At 39.1% G+C, this 18,854-nt stretch overlaps 1 protein-coding gene across 1 annotated transcript in view; it reads left to right on the forward strand.

Annotated features, from left to right (window-relative positions):
* The window catches only part of RGS22 (regulator of G protein signaling 22), a 106,405-nt gene that overhangs the window by 74,542 nt on the left and 13,009 nt on the right, over nt 1–18,854 (forward strand). Inside the window, exons 18-22 of the mRNA XM_058175725.1 lie at nt 1,606–1,772; nt 4,420–4,582; nt 7,899–8,057; nt 9,100–9,168; nt 12,075–12,233. Coding sequence (XP_058031708.1) covers nt 1,606–1,772; nt 4,420–4,582; nt 7,899–8,057; nt 9,100–9,168; nt 12,075–12,233 — 717 coding nt within the window. The remainder of the gene's footprint in view (nt 1–1,605; nt 1,773–4,419; nt 4,583–7,898; nt 8,058–9,099; nt 9,169–12,074; nt 12,234–18,854) is intronic.

Consider the following 18,854-nt stretch of genomic DNA (forward strand, 5'->3'; position numbering starts at 1 on the left):
CTGCTACTAATGCTGTTACTACTAATTGATAAAATAGAGGGAAGAATATGGGACAATAAACATACAAGTTCAATACAGGGGGAATTTTATCTGATTATCAAATGCAAATGAGTATTGTTTTCTTTCTTTGAGCTTGAGGGAATTAATATTAATTATAAGCAGCTGGGAACTCGCCCCAAAAGCAAAATCCTCCAGCTTTACATTAAAAGTACTGTGAGAAATGAATTGTAGATCTCACTAGATTTTATTCTCATCTTAGTTGTATAGCCAAAATATTACATTCATTGCTCTTTCTCGCAGATATACTGATATAGCATCAATCAGTGAATAATATTTCATACAATAGACCATAAAACACATGCTGGGCATATTCCTGAATAGTAGTATAGTGTAATAGTATTTTTTATCATAAAAAAACATAGCTTTCTCCTTTCTCTAGCAATAAGGAAATAGTTATACTGTTAAATCATATCCTAAGGCAGACTTCTGGAAATTCTCAATGTGTTGAACTTCAACCCTCATAATTCCCAGCAAATGTAACCAAAGAAGCCCATTGAAGGGAGGACAATGGAACAGAACATACCAGTCTCCTTTAAGAAAAGGGCTTTGAAAGCATGATGTTACAAAATGGCCCATTTTCAAAGCAACAATTTGGCTCTGAAATAGTGCTATAGACAACATATGTGCAATATGCAGATCACCTTCTAGAAGTCATGTCCCTATTTTCTGGCTATATCTGCTATGGTGACCTACATTCATATATTGTATTGAGAGAAACAATATAACAACAACAACAACAACAACAACCACCACCACCACAGAGTTGGAAGGGACCTTGGAGGTCTTCTAGTCCAACCCGCTGCTTAGCAGGAAACCCTACACCACTTCAGACAAATGGTTATCCAACATTTTCTGTAAAATTTCCAGTGTTGGAGCATTCACAACTTCTGCAGGCAAGTTGTTCCACTGATTAATTGTTCTAACTGTCAGGAAATTTCTCCTTAGTTCTAGGTTGCTTCTCTCCTTGATTAGTTTCCACCTATTGCTTCTTAACCTATCCTCAGGTACTTTGGAGAATAGTTTGACTCCCTCTTCTTTGTGGCAGCCCTGAGATATTGGAACACTGCTATCATGTCTCCCCTAGTCCTTCTTTTCATTAAACTAGACATACCCAGTTCCTGCAGCTGTTCATCGTATGTTTTAGCCTCCAGTCCCCTAATCATCTTTGTTGCTCTACATTATCTTCTCTTGAGCCTTTAAAATGCCAGCAATTGTCATGGTGCCAATGTTATATTAGGAAGGATGATGGTACAAAAGAAAATAAAATATGACCTTTTTGTTCTTTTCTCTTAACTAGATATCCACACCACCCTAGTTTTTGTAGTCAGCTGTCACTCCTACATAAAGCCATTTATTAGTGACAAGAGATGATACAAATATTATTTTTAATCAAATATGCACCCAGTCACAGATCTGGATGGACAGAAGTGTTCTTTAATCTTTGATCCTGAAATACAATGAAACTGCATAAAACCAAAGAAGAAATACATATCTTTGTGGGCTAAGAAACCAGACGAGCATTATCTTGTACAACTTTTTCCTTAGGCTTTGGCAGTTGAAGAAGTTCTCCGGAAGTCAGAGTCTATTCGGCTTGTAGATTCCATTGAACAAGACTATCCTGAAGGTTTCAAATTATACTCCATTATGAAATTGCTTAACAACAGGACAGATCTGGAACAATTCCGTATCTTTCTTGAGAAGCAATCAGCAAGGTATTTCTCCTGTTATCAAGTGGCCCTATTGTGAACTCCAATTTCCCTAGTAATGTTTATAATTTCTATATCTTACTTCATTGATATGACAATGAAATAGCAAGACTCTTCACTGCTTGGTGGATTTTGAACAGCTAACGTCTTTAAAGAATGAGATGTGTATGAATGCCAAGGATTCATATATACCCCTCTCCAAATTCTAGCTTTAGAAAAATGTTTTGGCTCCAGGCACATTTTGAATTTTCATTGTATTCCAGCTTCTATTCTTGTCATTTCCATCCATTGATTAAGGATACGATATCCATATCTGCAGATATACTTTCTTCTAGTTCATTTGTCCAGACCCAAGGGATAAAGTGGAATATAAGACAAGTTAGGTTAATGGAAGAAATTTTGTTATCTCACACATGCAGCATTCAATGCAAAGTATCTCTCTTTTAATGAGATTTTAAAATTCTGGAAAGGTGTCATTTAGTGCACTACAGGTGCAAAGCCTACATAAACTAGGAGGTTTGTTACAGCAATCTAGGTTAGAGTTTCTTAACGTTGTTTTGTTTTGAAGGGCCTCTGCAATAAGATCAATCTAGCAGTGATGTTTATTAGGGTGTGGAAATTGATTCTTGCTCAGTTTGAATTAGTGATTCATTTAGAAATAGCAATTTAATTCAATTTAACAATTCAAATCAGTTTGGAAAAAAACAATTAAACGTAACATTTCAATTGTTTTTGACTTGGTTTTCCCAATCCTTTCTCTTCAGATCTGACTATTTGATTCCATTTTCTAAAGCAGTAGAAAAGTTGGCTCAATTTAGAGATAAGCTGAACCAAATCTGTGAATCAAAGTTTCACAAAGCTATAACATGTGTGCAATTAAGGCACATGACATTTTATAGATTAGATAAAGTAGTTTCCAAGCTTAACCTGGTACTTGGGCTGAAGTAGAGTTTTAAAACCTGAATTTAGTTGGAATAGTAAATGGAGTGTGTAAATGAGTCAATTACTTTTAAGGAAAGAAATCTCTGCTTTTTGTACTACTTAAGAACCATGTCCTCTTTCCAGCATGCAGTGTAGAAACATAAAGGAAGGAAGGACTTTTGGGTCTTATGGGCAACTGTAGTCCAGTGTACTCACTGCGGTTGTAGTGGCTACAAGCAGTCTTTTTCCATTTAGGAAGCTATTAATATATCCTTCTCTAACGTGGCACCTTCCAGATGTGTTTGGCCATACAGATTAGGAAATTCTGGATCTGGAATACAATACATGAAGGTGACAAGGTGGAAAAGTTGCTTTAATAAGACAACAGCTATTAAACAATACCAAAAGCTTTGTTAATTGCCATACTAATAATTTTACATCTGTTGTTGCAATTAAATCAGTGTCAACCCAATTACTTTTATTGCCCACAATATACAAGTGATTTGTTATTGGCTTCTTGCAGGATAATTTGCAATTCCCCAGTCTAACTTATCGTTCTCCTGGATTTTCCTCCTGATCACCCATCCAAGAATCAGCTACCCCCTCCTACATTTTTATGGGTTCAGCAAAAATCAGGAAAATGCTGTCCCTGCTGTTTTTTTATTCTCCTATAATTCCACTCCCTCAATACATGGCAGCAAAACAGCCCATGGCAGACCTTATCCAGGTTTGGAAGCAAAACAGGAATCCCAGTTAAATAGTTGGACCAGAGAATTGAAAATCGTCCCTGTGGAAGGTATGACAAATTTCTTCCACGTTATTGCCAAGGATACAAAGATGCATCCACAGATAGTAGAGGTCAACTTCCATTTTATTTTTTATTTTATGTATTTATTAGCTTTGTATACCCACCTTTCCTCCAAGAATTCCAGGTGGCTTACATGGGGATTTCCTTTCATTTTATATAATACCATAAATTTGAAAAAGTGGACGAGTTTGTAGAAACTGATGACATCACCAGTGATCTATTGTATTAGAAAGCTTGTAAGGTAAAGGTAAAGGGTCCCCTCAGACATATGTGCTAGTCGTTCTTGACTCTAGGGGGCAGTGCTCATCTCCGTTTCAAAGCCGAAGAGCCAGCACTGTCCGAAGATGTGTCTGTGGTCATGTGGCTGCCATGGCTAAATGCCAGAGGCATCTGGAACGCTTTTACCTTCCACCAAAGGTGGTCCCTATTTTTCTACTTGCATTTTTTACATGCTTCCAAACTGCTTGGTTGGCAGAAGCTGGGACAAGTAACAGGAGCTCACCCCGTTACGCAGCACTAGGGATTCAAACCGCTGAACTGCTGACCTTTCGATTGACAAGCTCAGAATCTTAGCCACTGAGCCCGTGGAGCCACTGAGCCCGTGTCAACCTTCATGGCTCCTGTAAGTGTGTGGAAGAATTGTTTGCTCTGAGCGGCAAAGTGCCTGCTGCATACAACAATTACTCAGTGCCATTCTATCCACGCTTATTCAGATTATAGAATTTCATTTGGATGTCTGCCTGAAGAATTATGTTTTCATCTTCAGCCTAAAACGATATAAAAAAACACAAAAGGGGACGGGATCTGCCCTTTCTGGTGATGTCAGTAGAGGGTAGATGGTGACCATTTCCTCCAATCTTGCCCATCCTTGGCACAAAGTAATATTTATGATGCTGTGATAAAAACAGATTGTTCCTTTCGTAGTGCGGACCTCCTGTGCTGGATAGACATTGAGCAGTTCAGAAGAATGTTACACAAAAATAAAGTACAACGAGAGGAAAAATCTAAGGACATTAAAAAGAAATATCTAAACAAGAAATATTTCTTTGGACCTGACAGCCCAGCTACAAAAGAAGAACAAGAGCAGGTAACTGGCTGCATTTAAAATGTTAGCAGAAGATGGTGCTGGTTCAGTTCGTTCTCACATCTTATGATTGCTGAGTTGTGTGCGTAGTACTAAGCTATATTTTTCCTGGTGGCCAGCATGCATTGTGTTTTCGTTTGATCTGTTGCCCTTTAAATAAAACCAGGCTTCTATGTAGAAGGTTTTTGCCCCCCAAAATGCAGCCCCACAGAAGCAGGGAATGACACCCTTACAGATTAAGCAGATTGCAAAGATACATACTCTTCCGTATAAATGAAAGTTTCCTAGAGTAAAACTACCATAATTTGGGCTGCAAAATCCAGATGACCGCTAGATGGCAGCAGAATAAGTATTTGATTATGTTGATTTCAGTCATTGTGCCATCAAGTTGTTGTTGACTCATAGCAACTATGTAGGTCAATTTTCGGTGACAATCTGTCCCTGAGTCTTTCAGCATTGTATCAGCACTGTAATATTTATTTATTTATTTATTTATTTATTTATTTATTTATTTATTTATTTATTTATTTTGTCACAACAGTATAGGTATAAGCATGTAATAACTATACGAATTGGATACAATCAAAGGGAACATTAGGACAGGAACGGTAGGCACGCTGGTGCTCTTATGCACGCCCCTTACAGATCTCTTAGGAATGGCCCATCCACCTTGCTGCTGGTCATTCCCTAATCTTTCCTTCCACCTTTCCCAGCATTACAGCCTTCTCCGAAGAGTTAGATCTTTACATAATGCATCCAAAATAGGATAATCTGAGCCTGTCTTGATATGGTAGCTCAGTTTAAGACTTAAAATGTATGCCCTGGCTAATGTATCCCAAATGTACTTTTTCCAAAAGGCAACTGGAGTTTCTTGGGGGAGGGGGGTTGAAAATGTTTCACTTCTCATCCAAGAAGCTTCTTCAGTTCTGAAGAACTGAACTAAACTGAAGAAACTTCTTAGATAAGAAGTGAAACATTAAAAAAAACAACACCAAGAAAATCCAGTTGCCTTTTGGAAAAAGCACTTTTGGAACAACCATGACTTGAATAATTGAGAATCTCCATAGACACTGGCTAATGTGGACTTCTCAGAAGCCTTTTTAGAAGACCAATAATGTTGAGCAGGTTTTTTCAGTAGATAGCATGGTCCCTATTCTCAATAAATACTTTTAATGGACTTCTATAGGAATGTTGGATGCATATTTAAATGTGTTTCCTGCAACAGTGATTATCCTATATCAACCGATAATTCATTTATATTTGTAGAAGAATATGTGTTAAGACTTAGATAAAAATGATGAGAAAAAGGATTACACATTACTTTAAAATATTAGATATTTAGATGAATATTAGGAAACCAAAGATATAAACTGAGGTTTTTGCAGCCAAGAGATTAAAATGTTTAGCAAATGAATATACACATAGTTGCAAATGTTATAAACACGAATATGCATATAAAACATATGTTACGCAAATTAATATTTAAAAGAATATCCAAATTTTCTTTCATTGTGGGGGCTCAGGATCTGGTAGTTCTCTCTTTGGCATGGTCTAGTGACTGAGCAGGCAAAGAACTTTTCACTCCAATTGTGAAAGGGTGTTGTTGGCTCTTGATTACTCTAAAAGTCTCCTTTAGTTACAATTGCATTCAGAATATATTCCGTTGTATTGCATGATGAGAAATATTTCATTCTTGGCAAGAAAGAAAAGACTCCCTCAAATTACGGAGTGGTTCTAAAATTAGAGAATTTCACCCCTATTTTAAGATTGCCGAAATTAACATATTTTTCATATTAAATGTGTCTAATATTAGCTAGTATGTTGGCCTGGAGTTATATATGTCTATGCTTTGAAAATACAGTAAATGTGCATAAATGAGTTGATTTAGTAAAATCATCTTACAGTACTTTGCCTTTGGGAGTCATTAGGACCTGGGTGGCATATAAACTTAATAAGTTACTGTTGGTGTTTTGGAAGAAATTAGGTCTCATAATGTTTTTTGGAATCAGATATCACTAAGAATAAAGAAGATCTGAGGGGGGGAAATTCCAAAATATTATAAGACAGTAACCAAAGTTCAAATATCTCAGACATATAAAGTGTAATTCCTGCCCAAGTTTACCTTTTGAGCATCTTCTTATACATAATATTAACAAAAAATATTTTAGATGACAATTTATAGACACCTGTGCATTTTATCAATGTAGGTTATGTTCATTTCAGTTGTAGATGGAAATAGCTGTTTTCCACGTAGATGGAAACTATGCTTATACCAGTGGTGGGTTTCAAAATTTTGTACTACCGGTTCTGTGGGTCTGGTTTGGTGTGCGTGACATGGCTTGGTGGGCATGGCATGGGAAGGATACTGTAAAATCTCCATTCCCACCCCAATCCAGGGGAAGGTTACTGCAAAATCCCCATTTTCCCCTGAGCAGCTGAGACTCAGGAGGCAGAGACTAGATGGTTGTGGGGCCAGTCAGAATTTTTACTACCGGTTCTCCGAACTACTCAAAATTTCCATTACCGGTTCTCCAGAACTGGTCAGAACCTGCTGAAATCCACCTCTGGCTTATACTACCTTTCCTAAACTGAATTGGATTACAGCCTCCATCATTTACATTCAGCATGGTTTAGGTGTGCCTGGCATGATGGCTGGGGTATACCAACTTATAAGGAAGACAGCAGATGCAAATGTTGCCCTAGATTTGACAGATTACCTAGAAAGGAGTTCACATTCCTTTATCTGTATATAATAGAAAGTAATTAAGGGATTGTATGAAGACTCTATTACAGTGGAAATTCTTTCCCTTAAAAAGTTGAAGTTGATTTATAGACACAGTAGCTCTGAAGAAGGACTTCTTTAATTCAAAACACACTGGGCTATAAAATAAAGACCATATGATGGATAAAATCATGTATAGTTTAGGACCAAGCTATTTACAGGACTGTCCTTCCTAAACATCCCCTCTATACTTCTGGATATATTGAGCATCTCTGGTTAATGCTGCTTTCTGCATGAAAAGGGGAAGCAGTCCCCCTCTTCGTTAGGAAGGAGCTTAACAAATATTTGTTTATCTAAGTTCCCTGTTTTATTTATCTAAGTGTATCTGTTTTATTATTTAGCTGTTTTAAAAATAATTGATCTACGTTTTACTTTGGTTGGAATTTTTAATTTTTCCCCCCTGAAAGCCACCATGTGAAGGCCTGCCTCAAATATCAATCAATCAATTTTAAATGAATTTTGGATTTTTCTCACTTGTGTTGTCTTGACTTTGCTTTACTTTTGAACATTTTGTGGTCCCCTGGATGTCTTTACTAGGTAATGAAGTCATGTGGAGGCTGGGGGCAAGTACTTCATGAACTAGTTTCTCCTGTAATCTTGTTAGACGTTCAAAAGTATGCCCAGAAGAGATTAGAGAATAAGTGGTTGCCACAGTTTTATAACCGTAAAGACTTGGAAACATGGAAAACACCAAAGGTAATGTCTTAATAATTTATATGGCACTCTAGTGACATGTAGTTTGAACTGTAAATACCTCAGAGTACTTGATTATCTGAATATCAATGATCATAAGAAGCATGCAAGAGAGTACAGATGACTTGGTAGGCAGTTTTGCTTCTAATGGATTCCTTAGTAGGTATTCCTGTAAGCCACTGAAAATGAAAGTTGGGCCTCTACATCTGGCAAACATTCCAGAGTTTGCTGGCAGGAGGTAGAGACCTTGATCATTGCAAGATTCTTTCCATCATCCACAGTCCCTCCCTCACTGAGACACAAATGCAATTCAGTCCATGTGGAAGCTCACAGAATACTGCAGGTTCTGAAGACAACAGGCTGGCTCCTTCATGGTCTGGTTGTCTTTTTCTCACACTGCAGCTGTTGCTCATCCTCCCACCTAGGACACTGTCTTCTATCAAGAACAGTATTGATTCTTTCTTCTGCACGATAGTAAAATAGATGGTGTCCCTGTCTGGCTATAAGCCAGGCCTTCCATTGATTGTAGGAAAGAATTATTGGCTCTATGATGCAATGAATCTACTGGCTAAAAAGGAGCTTTTAACTAGGTACCCCTCCAAAGAGGAAAACTGTTGAATCTGCAGAGGCCTCACTTCACTGATTTTATGACTGTAGAGTTGGGAGATTAGGCCTGGCTTTGTTTTCTGTTCCTTTTCATTTCTTCAACGTTTATTCAGTGTATCAGATTAATTTCCTGACTAGAGGAAATAATAGTTAGGGGAAAATGCATTAGGATATCTAAGGGCAGCTGGTCTATTCAGGCCCATGCCATTTCAGGAAGCAATCTGGATGCCTTTTCTTCATTAGCTTCAAATTTTAAGATAGCCAATGTGTTTGATTTTTGACCATCCAGATTGAAGAAAATATAATCTCGTTCTTTAAAGGAAGCTTAATCAATCGTGACCAAAGTTAGGATATCCTTCAAGGAACGAGGACATCCTCAACATCTGTATTAATATTCATGCAAGTAATCAATATGCTGTTTTGTCGTGTTTGCTTTCAGCTACATATGGAAGAGGCAGCAGAAGACATTTTAATTCAGGAGCAGGAAAAGAAAGAAGCACCATGGAAGGCAAGCTGTGTTTGTTTCTACTTGGGTCTTTGTGTAATATGGACTTATCATTCTCTAAATCTGGGGTGTCAAACTCAAGGCCCGGAGGCCAGATCCGATGCATGGGGTGCTTAGATCTGGCCCGCAGGACTGCCCTGGAAACAGCGAGGGACTGGCCTGCAGTGCCTCTGCCAATGAAAATGGAGTTCGGGACAGCCGCATGCGACCCTCCCGAGCTCCGTTTTCACTGGCAAAGGGTTGCAGGAGACTGTCACAGCCAAAAATGGAGCTTGGGAGCCCGTTTTCTCTGGCAGAACGCTTGGGCCACCACAGGTGCTCCCGACACAAGTGACAACGAGCTGGCCACACCCACTCTGGCCACCACCACCACCACTGATGTCAAATACAACCCTGATGCCATCCTCAATGAAATTGAGTTTGACACTCCAGTCTTTACATAAACAGGAGAGTAAGCCTAGCTGGTGTTAGGTAAGATCAGCCATTTCAGTATTGCATTCATGATGCTATGTCGGTAACATTGGCTCATGTTGTCAAATTAAGAAAGTTAAGTTAATGCAAATGCCACAGTCTCTGTTATTGTTGGAATTGGTGCAATTGGAGACAGAAACTAAAAAAAAATATCTAGATGGTCTTTTTTTTTTAAGTTTGTTTTTGATTTCTGTGGCTACAAGTGCAATGAACAAATGTATGAACAATACATGAATAAAGATACAAGCTTTTGATATTTTACTTTTAATTTGCTTGCCATGGCTTTACACTTTAATTTAATGTAGAAAGTATGTTTTCTTTATCCAGGAAATTGGAACAAAATATTGGTTTTTACCATCTGGAGGGTACTTTATTATTGAGAGTGATTAAATGCACTCATTAAAAAAATATGAAATATGCAGCAAAGTGAGCAGGATTAATCATATCACATGGAGTTTGTTTCACTTACAGCTATGTTCTCACATGATGATTGTATTGATTGTTAAATGTCTTAAAGCTTGTGACATGACATATATCAGACCTGGCCTTTTCCTTTTTTGTCTATCTCAAAAGAACAGCAAATTCTTTATATATCTTGGAGGTTGGAAGACTTTTCCTTTTGATTTAGGTTCTATAGGTAGCTCTCAACTTACAACAGTTCGTTTAGTGACTATTCAAAGTTACAACATCACTGAAAAAGTGACTTATGATCAGTGGTGGGATTCAAAGAATTTAACAACTGGTTCTCTGCCTTAATGATTTCTTCCAACAAGCAGTTCACCAAACTGCTCAGAAAGTTAACAACCGGTTCTCCCAGAGTCGTGCAAACTGGCTGAATCCCACCACTGCTTATGATCATTATTCACACTTATCACCGTTGTAGCATCTCCACGTGATCAAAATCCAGATAGCTGGCAACTGATTCACTTTTATGATGGTGGAATGGTTGTAAGTGTGAAAAATGGTCAGAATTCACTTTTTTCAATACTGTTTTAATTTTGAACATTCACTAAACGAACTGTTGGAAGTTGAGGATTATCTGCACTGATAAGGTTACCTAGTTTGGTCATAAAATGTCTGCAAGGAAACAACCAAGCTCAGAGAGCACCAAGGACTTGGCACTAATGTTTTTGTTTTTCTCCCTGTAAGTTGTTTGTTTTGGCAGGATCAGGGAGTAGAGGACCAGGGGATACAGGCAGATTAAAGAGGAAGGCAAGACTGAGGGATAGTTCAGGAGGGGCATCTTGTGTGCAGGGAATCTCTTCAAGAGATTTTTTTCCTACTCCTAATGGTATCTTTCCTTTTTAAAGATGTCTCTCAAAAATCTTAGAAGAAGGTAAGAGAAATGTATGAGATGTCATGTTTCAAATTTGTTTTACAAATTATTGCCTGATCTGGTGTGACATTTAAAAATGACTCTTTCAACTGTACTGGTAGATTCTGCAGTGGTATTTAGATTTTTCATTGCCTTTGGTTTCTGTCAGAATATTCACGAACTGGGATAGACATGGCAATAGGTCTTGAGGACCTACTGGGAAGACATGGTAACAAGGTCAGCCAATGAATAGGCATAGCAACTGGGTCAGCCAATGAGGGCTGTTTTGGAAACAGAAATTTAAGCAAGAAGTCTGGGCGCAGCTTAGCTGTGCTGAGCTCTGATTCTGTGCTGAGAACTAAACAAGTCTGGTCTTGTCTGTTTGCTGAGAATTGAAACTGAAACTGGACAACTGAAACTGAAAACTTATCTCCTCTGCCTGTGTTTTTTGCCTGTAACTCTCTACCACGTTGGAAGAATCTGCTGTTCGTATTGTATGTGTTATTATGTATATAAAGAGAAGTTAATGAATCCTGCTGAATCAGTTATCTGTGCGTGCTTGCTGGATTTGATTCTTGCAACAAACTTGACAGTTTCTTTCAGTTTCTTTTTAGTCTGCCTATTCCTCCGTATTTGGCTTCCATGCTCCACTTTTCTTGATGTGAAGAACCCACTAATGTCTTGGTGGCATTCATTCAGTGAAACAACAAACTTTCAGCATCTGTCTGTGGTCATGGCAATTGATTAGGATGGCTTTTGCCCACAAGATGTCAAGGGCAGGGCAATTTTAAACTTGCACCTTTCACAATCTGTGATTACTTTTGCGTGTTTCTAAACAATTTCAAACTTTTCTCCTTTCTATTCATAACTCATACCTTACAGCACAGTCATATGTTCTAAATCATTATTAGTCATTTCCTTTTCCCCCTTGTCCCTTCCAGGGAAACGTTGCCCAAATCAAACAAAAGAGTGGGAGAGAGACAGTGGCTGCCAAATTCTACTGCGTCTATGCAGTGAACTACTGAGCATTGGGGTCAATGCAGAGATAAGCATCAGACAGCTTGCCCTAGTAATGCTTGTTGTAAAATGTGTGCTTTCTTTTCTCCATCTGTCCTTTCAACAGCATACGAAGAATTGGGTGCTTTCGTCTAAGGAAATCATTACTTTCCGTAAAGCTCTGATGAATCCCATCACAGCTCTTCAGTTTCAACACTTTGTGTCCTTGAAAGGAGATTTATTGGGGAATGGAGTGATTTTCTGGCAGGAGGTACAGAAATATAAGGTACAACACTTAAAGAATGGAAATATTGCATTCTTACTTTGCAAGTAGGGCATTTATGTCTAGAGCTATGGTATTACTTTGGAACTTTCTGAGAATAGGTGATCTAAAGATACTGACTCCTGGACTCTTTGAGATTTGTCCTATTACTTAGTTAAATACCAAAATACAACCTCAAATATCCCATTCTTTCCCCTTTGTCTAGTTTACACCTCGGGAATTTCTTGCTAGTCCTTCACTTCATAATCAGGTCTGATCCTGCTACCCAGTTTAAATGGCAGTCTCTAGGCTACTTAACCATTCTGTGGTTGTCATATTCAATCCAGGATAGGATACTGTGGCTTTTACCAAATAAGATCAACAGTCTAGCAAGGAATCCTGATTCTGTAGCTCTAGGAAATAGTTGTGCAAGTATAATATCAAACTGTTACTGTAATTTCCAATTGTGGCTAGAAGATTTGGAACATGCCTTCATCTAAGAAACTGTAACAGAGTTGGAAAGGACCTTGGAGGTCAGCTAGTCCAACCCCCTGCTCACGCAGGAGACCTGTACTAAGGATTCGAACCGCCAAACTACTGACCTTTCTGATCGACAAGCTCAGTGTCTTAGCCACTGAGCCACCTAGTCAGGCTAATCTGATCCCCCGTTCCCATGCTTTGAACACCTCTTCCCTCCAGGATTCGCTTTAACCTTGGTATCATTTTATAAACGCATCTACTTTGTGATAGCAAACTATGATAAGACCTTGAACCAGAGCTGAAATAGTTGCTAAGCATAAAATGAAATATTGGTTTGTTCTCCGCTGTTTGCTGTGCTCTTGACCTTTTAGCCTACCCTTCCAACTGCCCGCTTTGTTTATGCAGATCGCATGGCAATTTATAAACTTTTCATCTGGCATCTTGACTGGGAAGCCATCTTCTGTGCTTAGTTGACATTTCAGTATGCTGTGCAATTTCAGAAAATTGAGTTCATTGTTAAGTTATCCATTAGTTAGTGAAACTTATGCACACATTCAAATTGTTTACTATGTAACATGGCTGCTATTAACATTTGGGATGTTGAAACATTTGGGATGCTAAAAGCAAGGAGTATCTACACAATGCCTGATGCAGAATGACAACAGTTCCAATTATCTGTATTTGCACAGTTTTTATTCTCTGTCTGAAACACTTAAAAGTTGGAAAAATGTGCTTCTCCCTCCCTCCCTAATTCATTCATTCATTCATTCATTCATTCATTCATTCATTCAGTATAGGTGCTGCCTGAATTCAGATTGACTCCTGGTTCACATGCAAGTTAATATAAAAATAACAATTTACCTAAAACCGCAAACAGATGGTGAATCTGGTCAACATCTACAATAGATGCTATACGTCCCTCAGGGGGTCCAACCACCCTAGTCTAAAGACTGGGAGAAGACCCAAGTCTTTAAGGTCCCCAGGCATGCCCTCAGGCAACCCCCATTTCAATGAGGAACTTTATTCTAGAGTAGGGGTCTCCAACCTTGGCAACTTTAAGACTTGTTCACTTCAACTCCCAACTCTGGGAATTGAAGTACACAAGTCTTACAGTTGCCAGAGTTGGAGACCCCTGTTCTAGAGGGCATATACCATGTCAAAGAAGATATGTTTCCAGTCCTGAAAGCTGACAGTGTTTAATTGAATGTGCTCCCTCTATTGGTCCAAAGTGGCCAATCAAACACCACTAGAGACAATCAATCCATCAAATAACCGGGCCCTATACCATGTAAAGCTTTATAGGTCTTCAAGGTAGTAATTGAGCTCTGCAGTGAGTACAGCATGAATGACTAAAGGACCTCTCAGTATAGGAAAGACCCCAGTGGCATACCAGCTGAAGTTGTGCAAAGGCTCTTGTGGCCATAGCTGCTGAATCCCAACCTGAAATCTGACAGGAATGGGTCTGGATAATCAGTTTTGACCAGGATTTTCATCAGCTTCTGTCTGACCATCTTTACATCCAGAACTTTGGTAGCAGGAAAAAACATATCTAAAACGGTTGTGCTCAAAGATGGCCTTTTGAGGAGATGGCACACCGTCGCCTCCTTTAAGAGTGGAGGAACAAAACACTCCTTCCCATACCATAGCATGGATCCAACGAGGAGGGACCCAATCCAGTACATAAATGGCCAAACTAATATCACCGAGAAACCTGCTCACTTCCTCACGAGTCACCAGTTCAAAATCATCCTGGTTCAAATGTTTATAGCAAGATTGGGTCTAATCTAGGAGGATCAATAGTCTTGTCAGAAGAACTACATAGTAAATAATAAAAAAGCAAAGCTAAAATAAATTTTAATAATAATATAATTAATAATAATAATAATATCTAATTGAGACAACAACAACAGATAACAAATGCCTCCTTTGCAATGAAGCTGAAGAAACAATAGATCACAAAAAATCATATAGTCTGACTACAAGTAGCAGCCTGGCAAAGTAACAGCTATGGTGCATTGGAATGTCTGCAAGAAATTCCACTTGCCTATAAGCAAGAACTGGTAGGACCCTAAAACAGATGATAAGAAAGACAAATAAGTCTGGATAGTGGACATGGCAGTACCTGGAGACAGCAGACTAGAAGAGAAAGAACTGGACAAAATAACAAAATGCAATGACCTACAAATAGAAGTAGAACGATTGTGGCAAAAGAAAAAAAAGGTAGTACCAACAGTAAACCCCAAAAAACTGGAGCACCACTTGAACATCTTGAACACCACCGGTATTGACAAAATCACCACCAGTCAATTGCAAAAGGCTGCTTTACTTGGAGCAGCTTACATCCTGAGACAATACCTTTAACACAGGGGTGAAATGCTCCCGGTTCGGACCAGTTCGCGCGATCCGGTAGCGATGGCGGCTGCTGGTTCGGAGGACCGGTAGCAAAAATCCCTGGTCCCGCCCCCCTGCCTCTGCTGAGCTGCACCATCAGCAGAGGGTTTTTTTTTTTTACTTTTAAAAGCCGGTTTTTCTTCAGCCGAAAACAGCCTTTAAAAGTAAAAAAAAGCCTTTGAGGATCCCGCCCCTCAGCTGAGATCAGCAGAGACTTTAAACTTTTTTTTTTAAAAAAATTAAAGTCTCCTCTGGCGATCTCACCTGAGTTCCTCATCAGCAGAACCTTACTTGTACTCCTACTTGTAGAAAACATGTTTTCTACAAGTAAGAGTAGAGATTCTAAGGCACTTACCTGATTACTGATGAACGCATGGCTTTTTTTCCAGCCGGAAAGCCCCAGTTTCACTTTCAGCCAGACAGAATCAATTGCTTAGCTAATCTATTTCCTCAGTGATCAACTAATGCTGGCTGGCTTTGTTGGCTGAGGAATTCTGGGATTTGAAGTCCACAATAAAATAAAATAAAATAATAAAATAAAATATTTGTGCAGCTTTCTGAGATTTGGTGTGTTTCTGTAGTGTTTCACTCTAACTACACAAACACACAAAATCTCAGAAAGCTGTATGTGGCATTTGTGTGTGTGTGTGTGTGTGTGTGTCAGTTGTGTGTGTGTAAAGTGTGTAAAGTGTGAAAGTTGGTTTTTGAGCTTTTTGTGGCTGTGTGAAGTGTGAAGTGCAGCTGCTTTTACATTGTGTGTGAGTCAGTTGTGTTGTGTTGTGTTGTGTGTGTGTTAAGTGTGAAAGTTGGTTTTTAGTACCTCTTCTTGTTTTTTATACTTTATTATTTTTATTATTTATTGTTATTGGCCACGCCCATCCAATCATCTGCCTACCAAGCCACGCCCACCAATTAAGCCACGCCCACAGAACCGGTAGGGAAAATTTTTAGATTTCACCCCTGCTTTAACACCATCAAAAGACAGCATCTGCCTATCCCAGTTCCTTGGGAAGGACTTAATAAGCCAAATCTGGTGTAAACAGCTGGCTGAATGTGCAATGAGCCATAATGATTAAGGATTGAACCCCCCAGTTCCACTCAATGTTCAATGAGGTAACTGGAGGCTGGTCTCCCTGACCGTAGGTGATAAGGGGTGGGAGGGGAAAAAATAACTGGGAATCCATTAAATGTTGCCCTGAAACTTCCCTATATTAAACTGTATGAGGGTGGTAATATTGCCTAGTCTCACTGGCAATATAATAATAATAATCGGAAGCCAAAGAGGCAGTCAAATTTATGTCAGCATGTTTTCCACTGAATTCAAGGATGAGAGAAAAGTAGATCAATGTAACTAACTATGCAGAAGAGCCCAAAAACAGGTGGAGTGAGTGAGTGTGAGTGTGTGTGTGTGTGTGTGTGTGTGTGTGTGTGTGTGTGTGTGTGTTGGGAGAAACTAGTGTGAATTCATCCTTAGAGATGTCTTGATACTATTAAGTGTAACATTCAAACAGTTCATTAGTCGTGTACTGGAACGGTGGCAAATTCATGCAGAGGTGGTATTCAGCAGGTTCTGACCAGTTCTGGAGAACCAGTAGCGGAAATTTTGAGTAGTTCGGAGAACCGGTAAATACCATCTCTGACTGGCCCCGCCCCCATCTATTCTCTTCCTCCTGAGTCCCAGCTGATTGGGAGGAAATGGGGATTTTGCAGTAACCTTCCCCTGGAGTGGGGAGGGAATGGAGATTTTACAGTATTCTTCCCTTGCCATGCCCACCAAGCCATGCCACACCCACCAAGCCACACCCACAGAACCAGTAGTAAAAAAATTTCAATCCCACCACTGAATTCATGTATCTATCACACACAGTTTGCAATATTTGTTATCATTTAGCACACGAACATGCTTGGCATAGAATCAAAATATATAGTATGGCTAAATAATATGAAATGAGTAGACAAAAAAAACCTCCTCACTGGATGTTACTGAAGTACTAGATGTTCTTGTAGTTCTCAAGAAGCTTGGGAAATTTTGAAAAGTGAGATTATAAAAGCCCAGTCTAGCACAATACCAATGAGGAAGAAAATTAATAGATCTCAAAAGAAAACCAGCATGGATGCATAAAGAACTATCTGACAAATTGAAAGACAAAAAGGACACGTATAAAAAGTGGAAAGAGGGGCAAATAACTAAGGCAGAATATCAACAAATAGCCTGAACCTGTAAAGATGAAGTGAGGAAAGCTAAGGCTCACAATGAACAAAGGCTAGTGACAAAAGTAAAAAATAACAAAAAAAAGCTTCTTCCAACATGTTAAAAACAAGAAAAAAGTCAAGGAAACAATTGGCCCATTGCTGGGAGAAAGTGGCAAGAAGGTGACAAGCAACAGGGAGAAAGCAGATCTACTTAACTCATTTTTTGCATCTGTCTTTACACAAAAGGAAAAAACAATCCATCCTATCAAAAACAGCACCACAAAAAACAGATTAGGAACACAAGTTAAAATAGGGGAAAAAATGGTAAGTGAACATCTGTCTACCCTAGACGAGTCCAAATCACCAGGACCGGATGAATTACACCCCAGGGTTCTGAAGGAACTGGCAGACGAAATCTCAGAACCACTGAACTATATCTTTCAAAGATCCTGGAGCACAGGGGAACTGCCAGATGACTGGAAATGAGCTGATGTAGTTCCCATCTTCAAAAAAGGGGAAAAAAAAACAAATCCAGGAAACTACAGACCTTTCAGCCTAACCTCAATACCAGGGATGATTCTGGAAAAGATAATCAAACAACGAATCACCAAACACCTAGAAGCAAACAAAGTAATAACCAAAAGCCAACATGGGTTTGTCAAAAACAGATCATGCCAAACTAATCTTATTGCATTCTTTGACAAAGTGACAAAATTAGTAGACCAGAGGAATGCTGTTGACATAATTTACTTGGACTTCAGTAAAGCATTTGATAAAGTAGACCATAGCCTACTACTAGATAAAGTAGAAAAATGTGGGTTAGACAGCACCACCACCAGACGGATTCATAACTGGCTGACCAACCTCACTCAGCGTATAGTCCTCAATGGAACTATATCCACATGGAGGGAAGTATGCAGTGGAGTACTCCAAGGCTCTGTTTTAGTCCCAGTACTCTTCAACATCTTCATCAATGACTTGGACGAGGGGATAGATGCAGAACTCATCAAATTTGTCAAGCTGGCAGGAATAGTCAACACTCCAGAAGATAGGCTCAAGATACAGAAAGATCTTGACAGACTTGAACATTGGGCACTATCTAACAAAATGAAATTCAACAGTGAAAAAAGTAAGGTTCTACATTTAGGCAAAAAAACAAAATGCACAGGTACCAGATATGTGGTACCTTGCTCAATAGTAGTAACTGTGAGAGGGATCTTGGAGTCCTAGTGGACAACCATTTAGATATGAGTCAGCAGTGTGCAGCAGCTGCCAAAAAAGCCAACACAGTTCTGGGCTGCATAAACAGAGGGATAGAATCAAGATCACGTGAAGTGTTAATACCACTTTATAATGCCTTGGTAAGGCCACACTTGGAATATTGCATTCAGTTTTGGTCGCCACGATGTAAAAAGGATGTTGAGACTCTAGAAAGAGTGCAGAGAAGAGCAACAAAGATGATTAGGGGACTGGAGGCTAAAACATATGAAGAACGGTTGCAGGAACTCGGTATGCCTAGTTTAATGAAAAGAAGGACTAGGGAAGACATGATAGCAGTGTTCCAATATCTCAGGGGCTGCC

Source organism: Ahaetulla prasina, chromosome 3 (genome assembly GCF_028640845.1).
Source record: "Ahaetulla prasina isolate Xishuangbanna chromosome 3, ASM2864084v1, whole genome shotgun sequence".
Classification (NCBI taxonomy): Eukaryota; Metazoa; Chordata; class Lepidosauria; order Squamata; family Colubridae; genus Ahaetulla; species Ahaetulla prasina.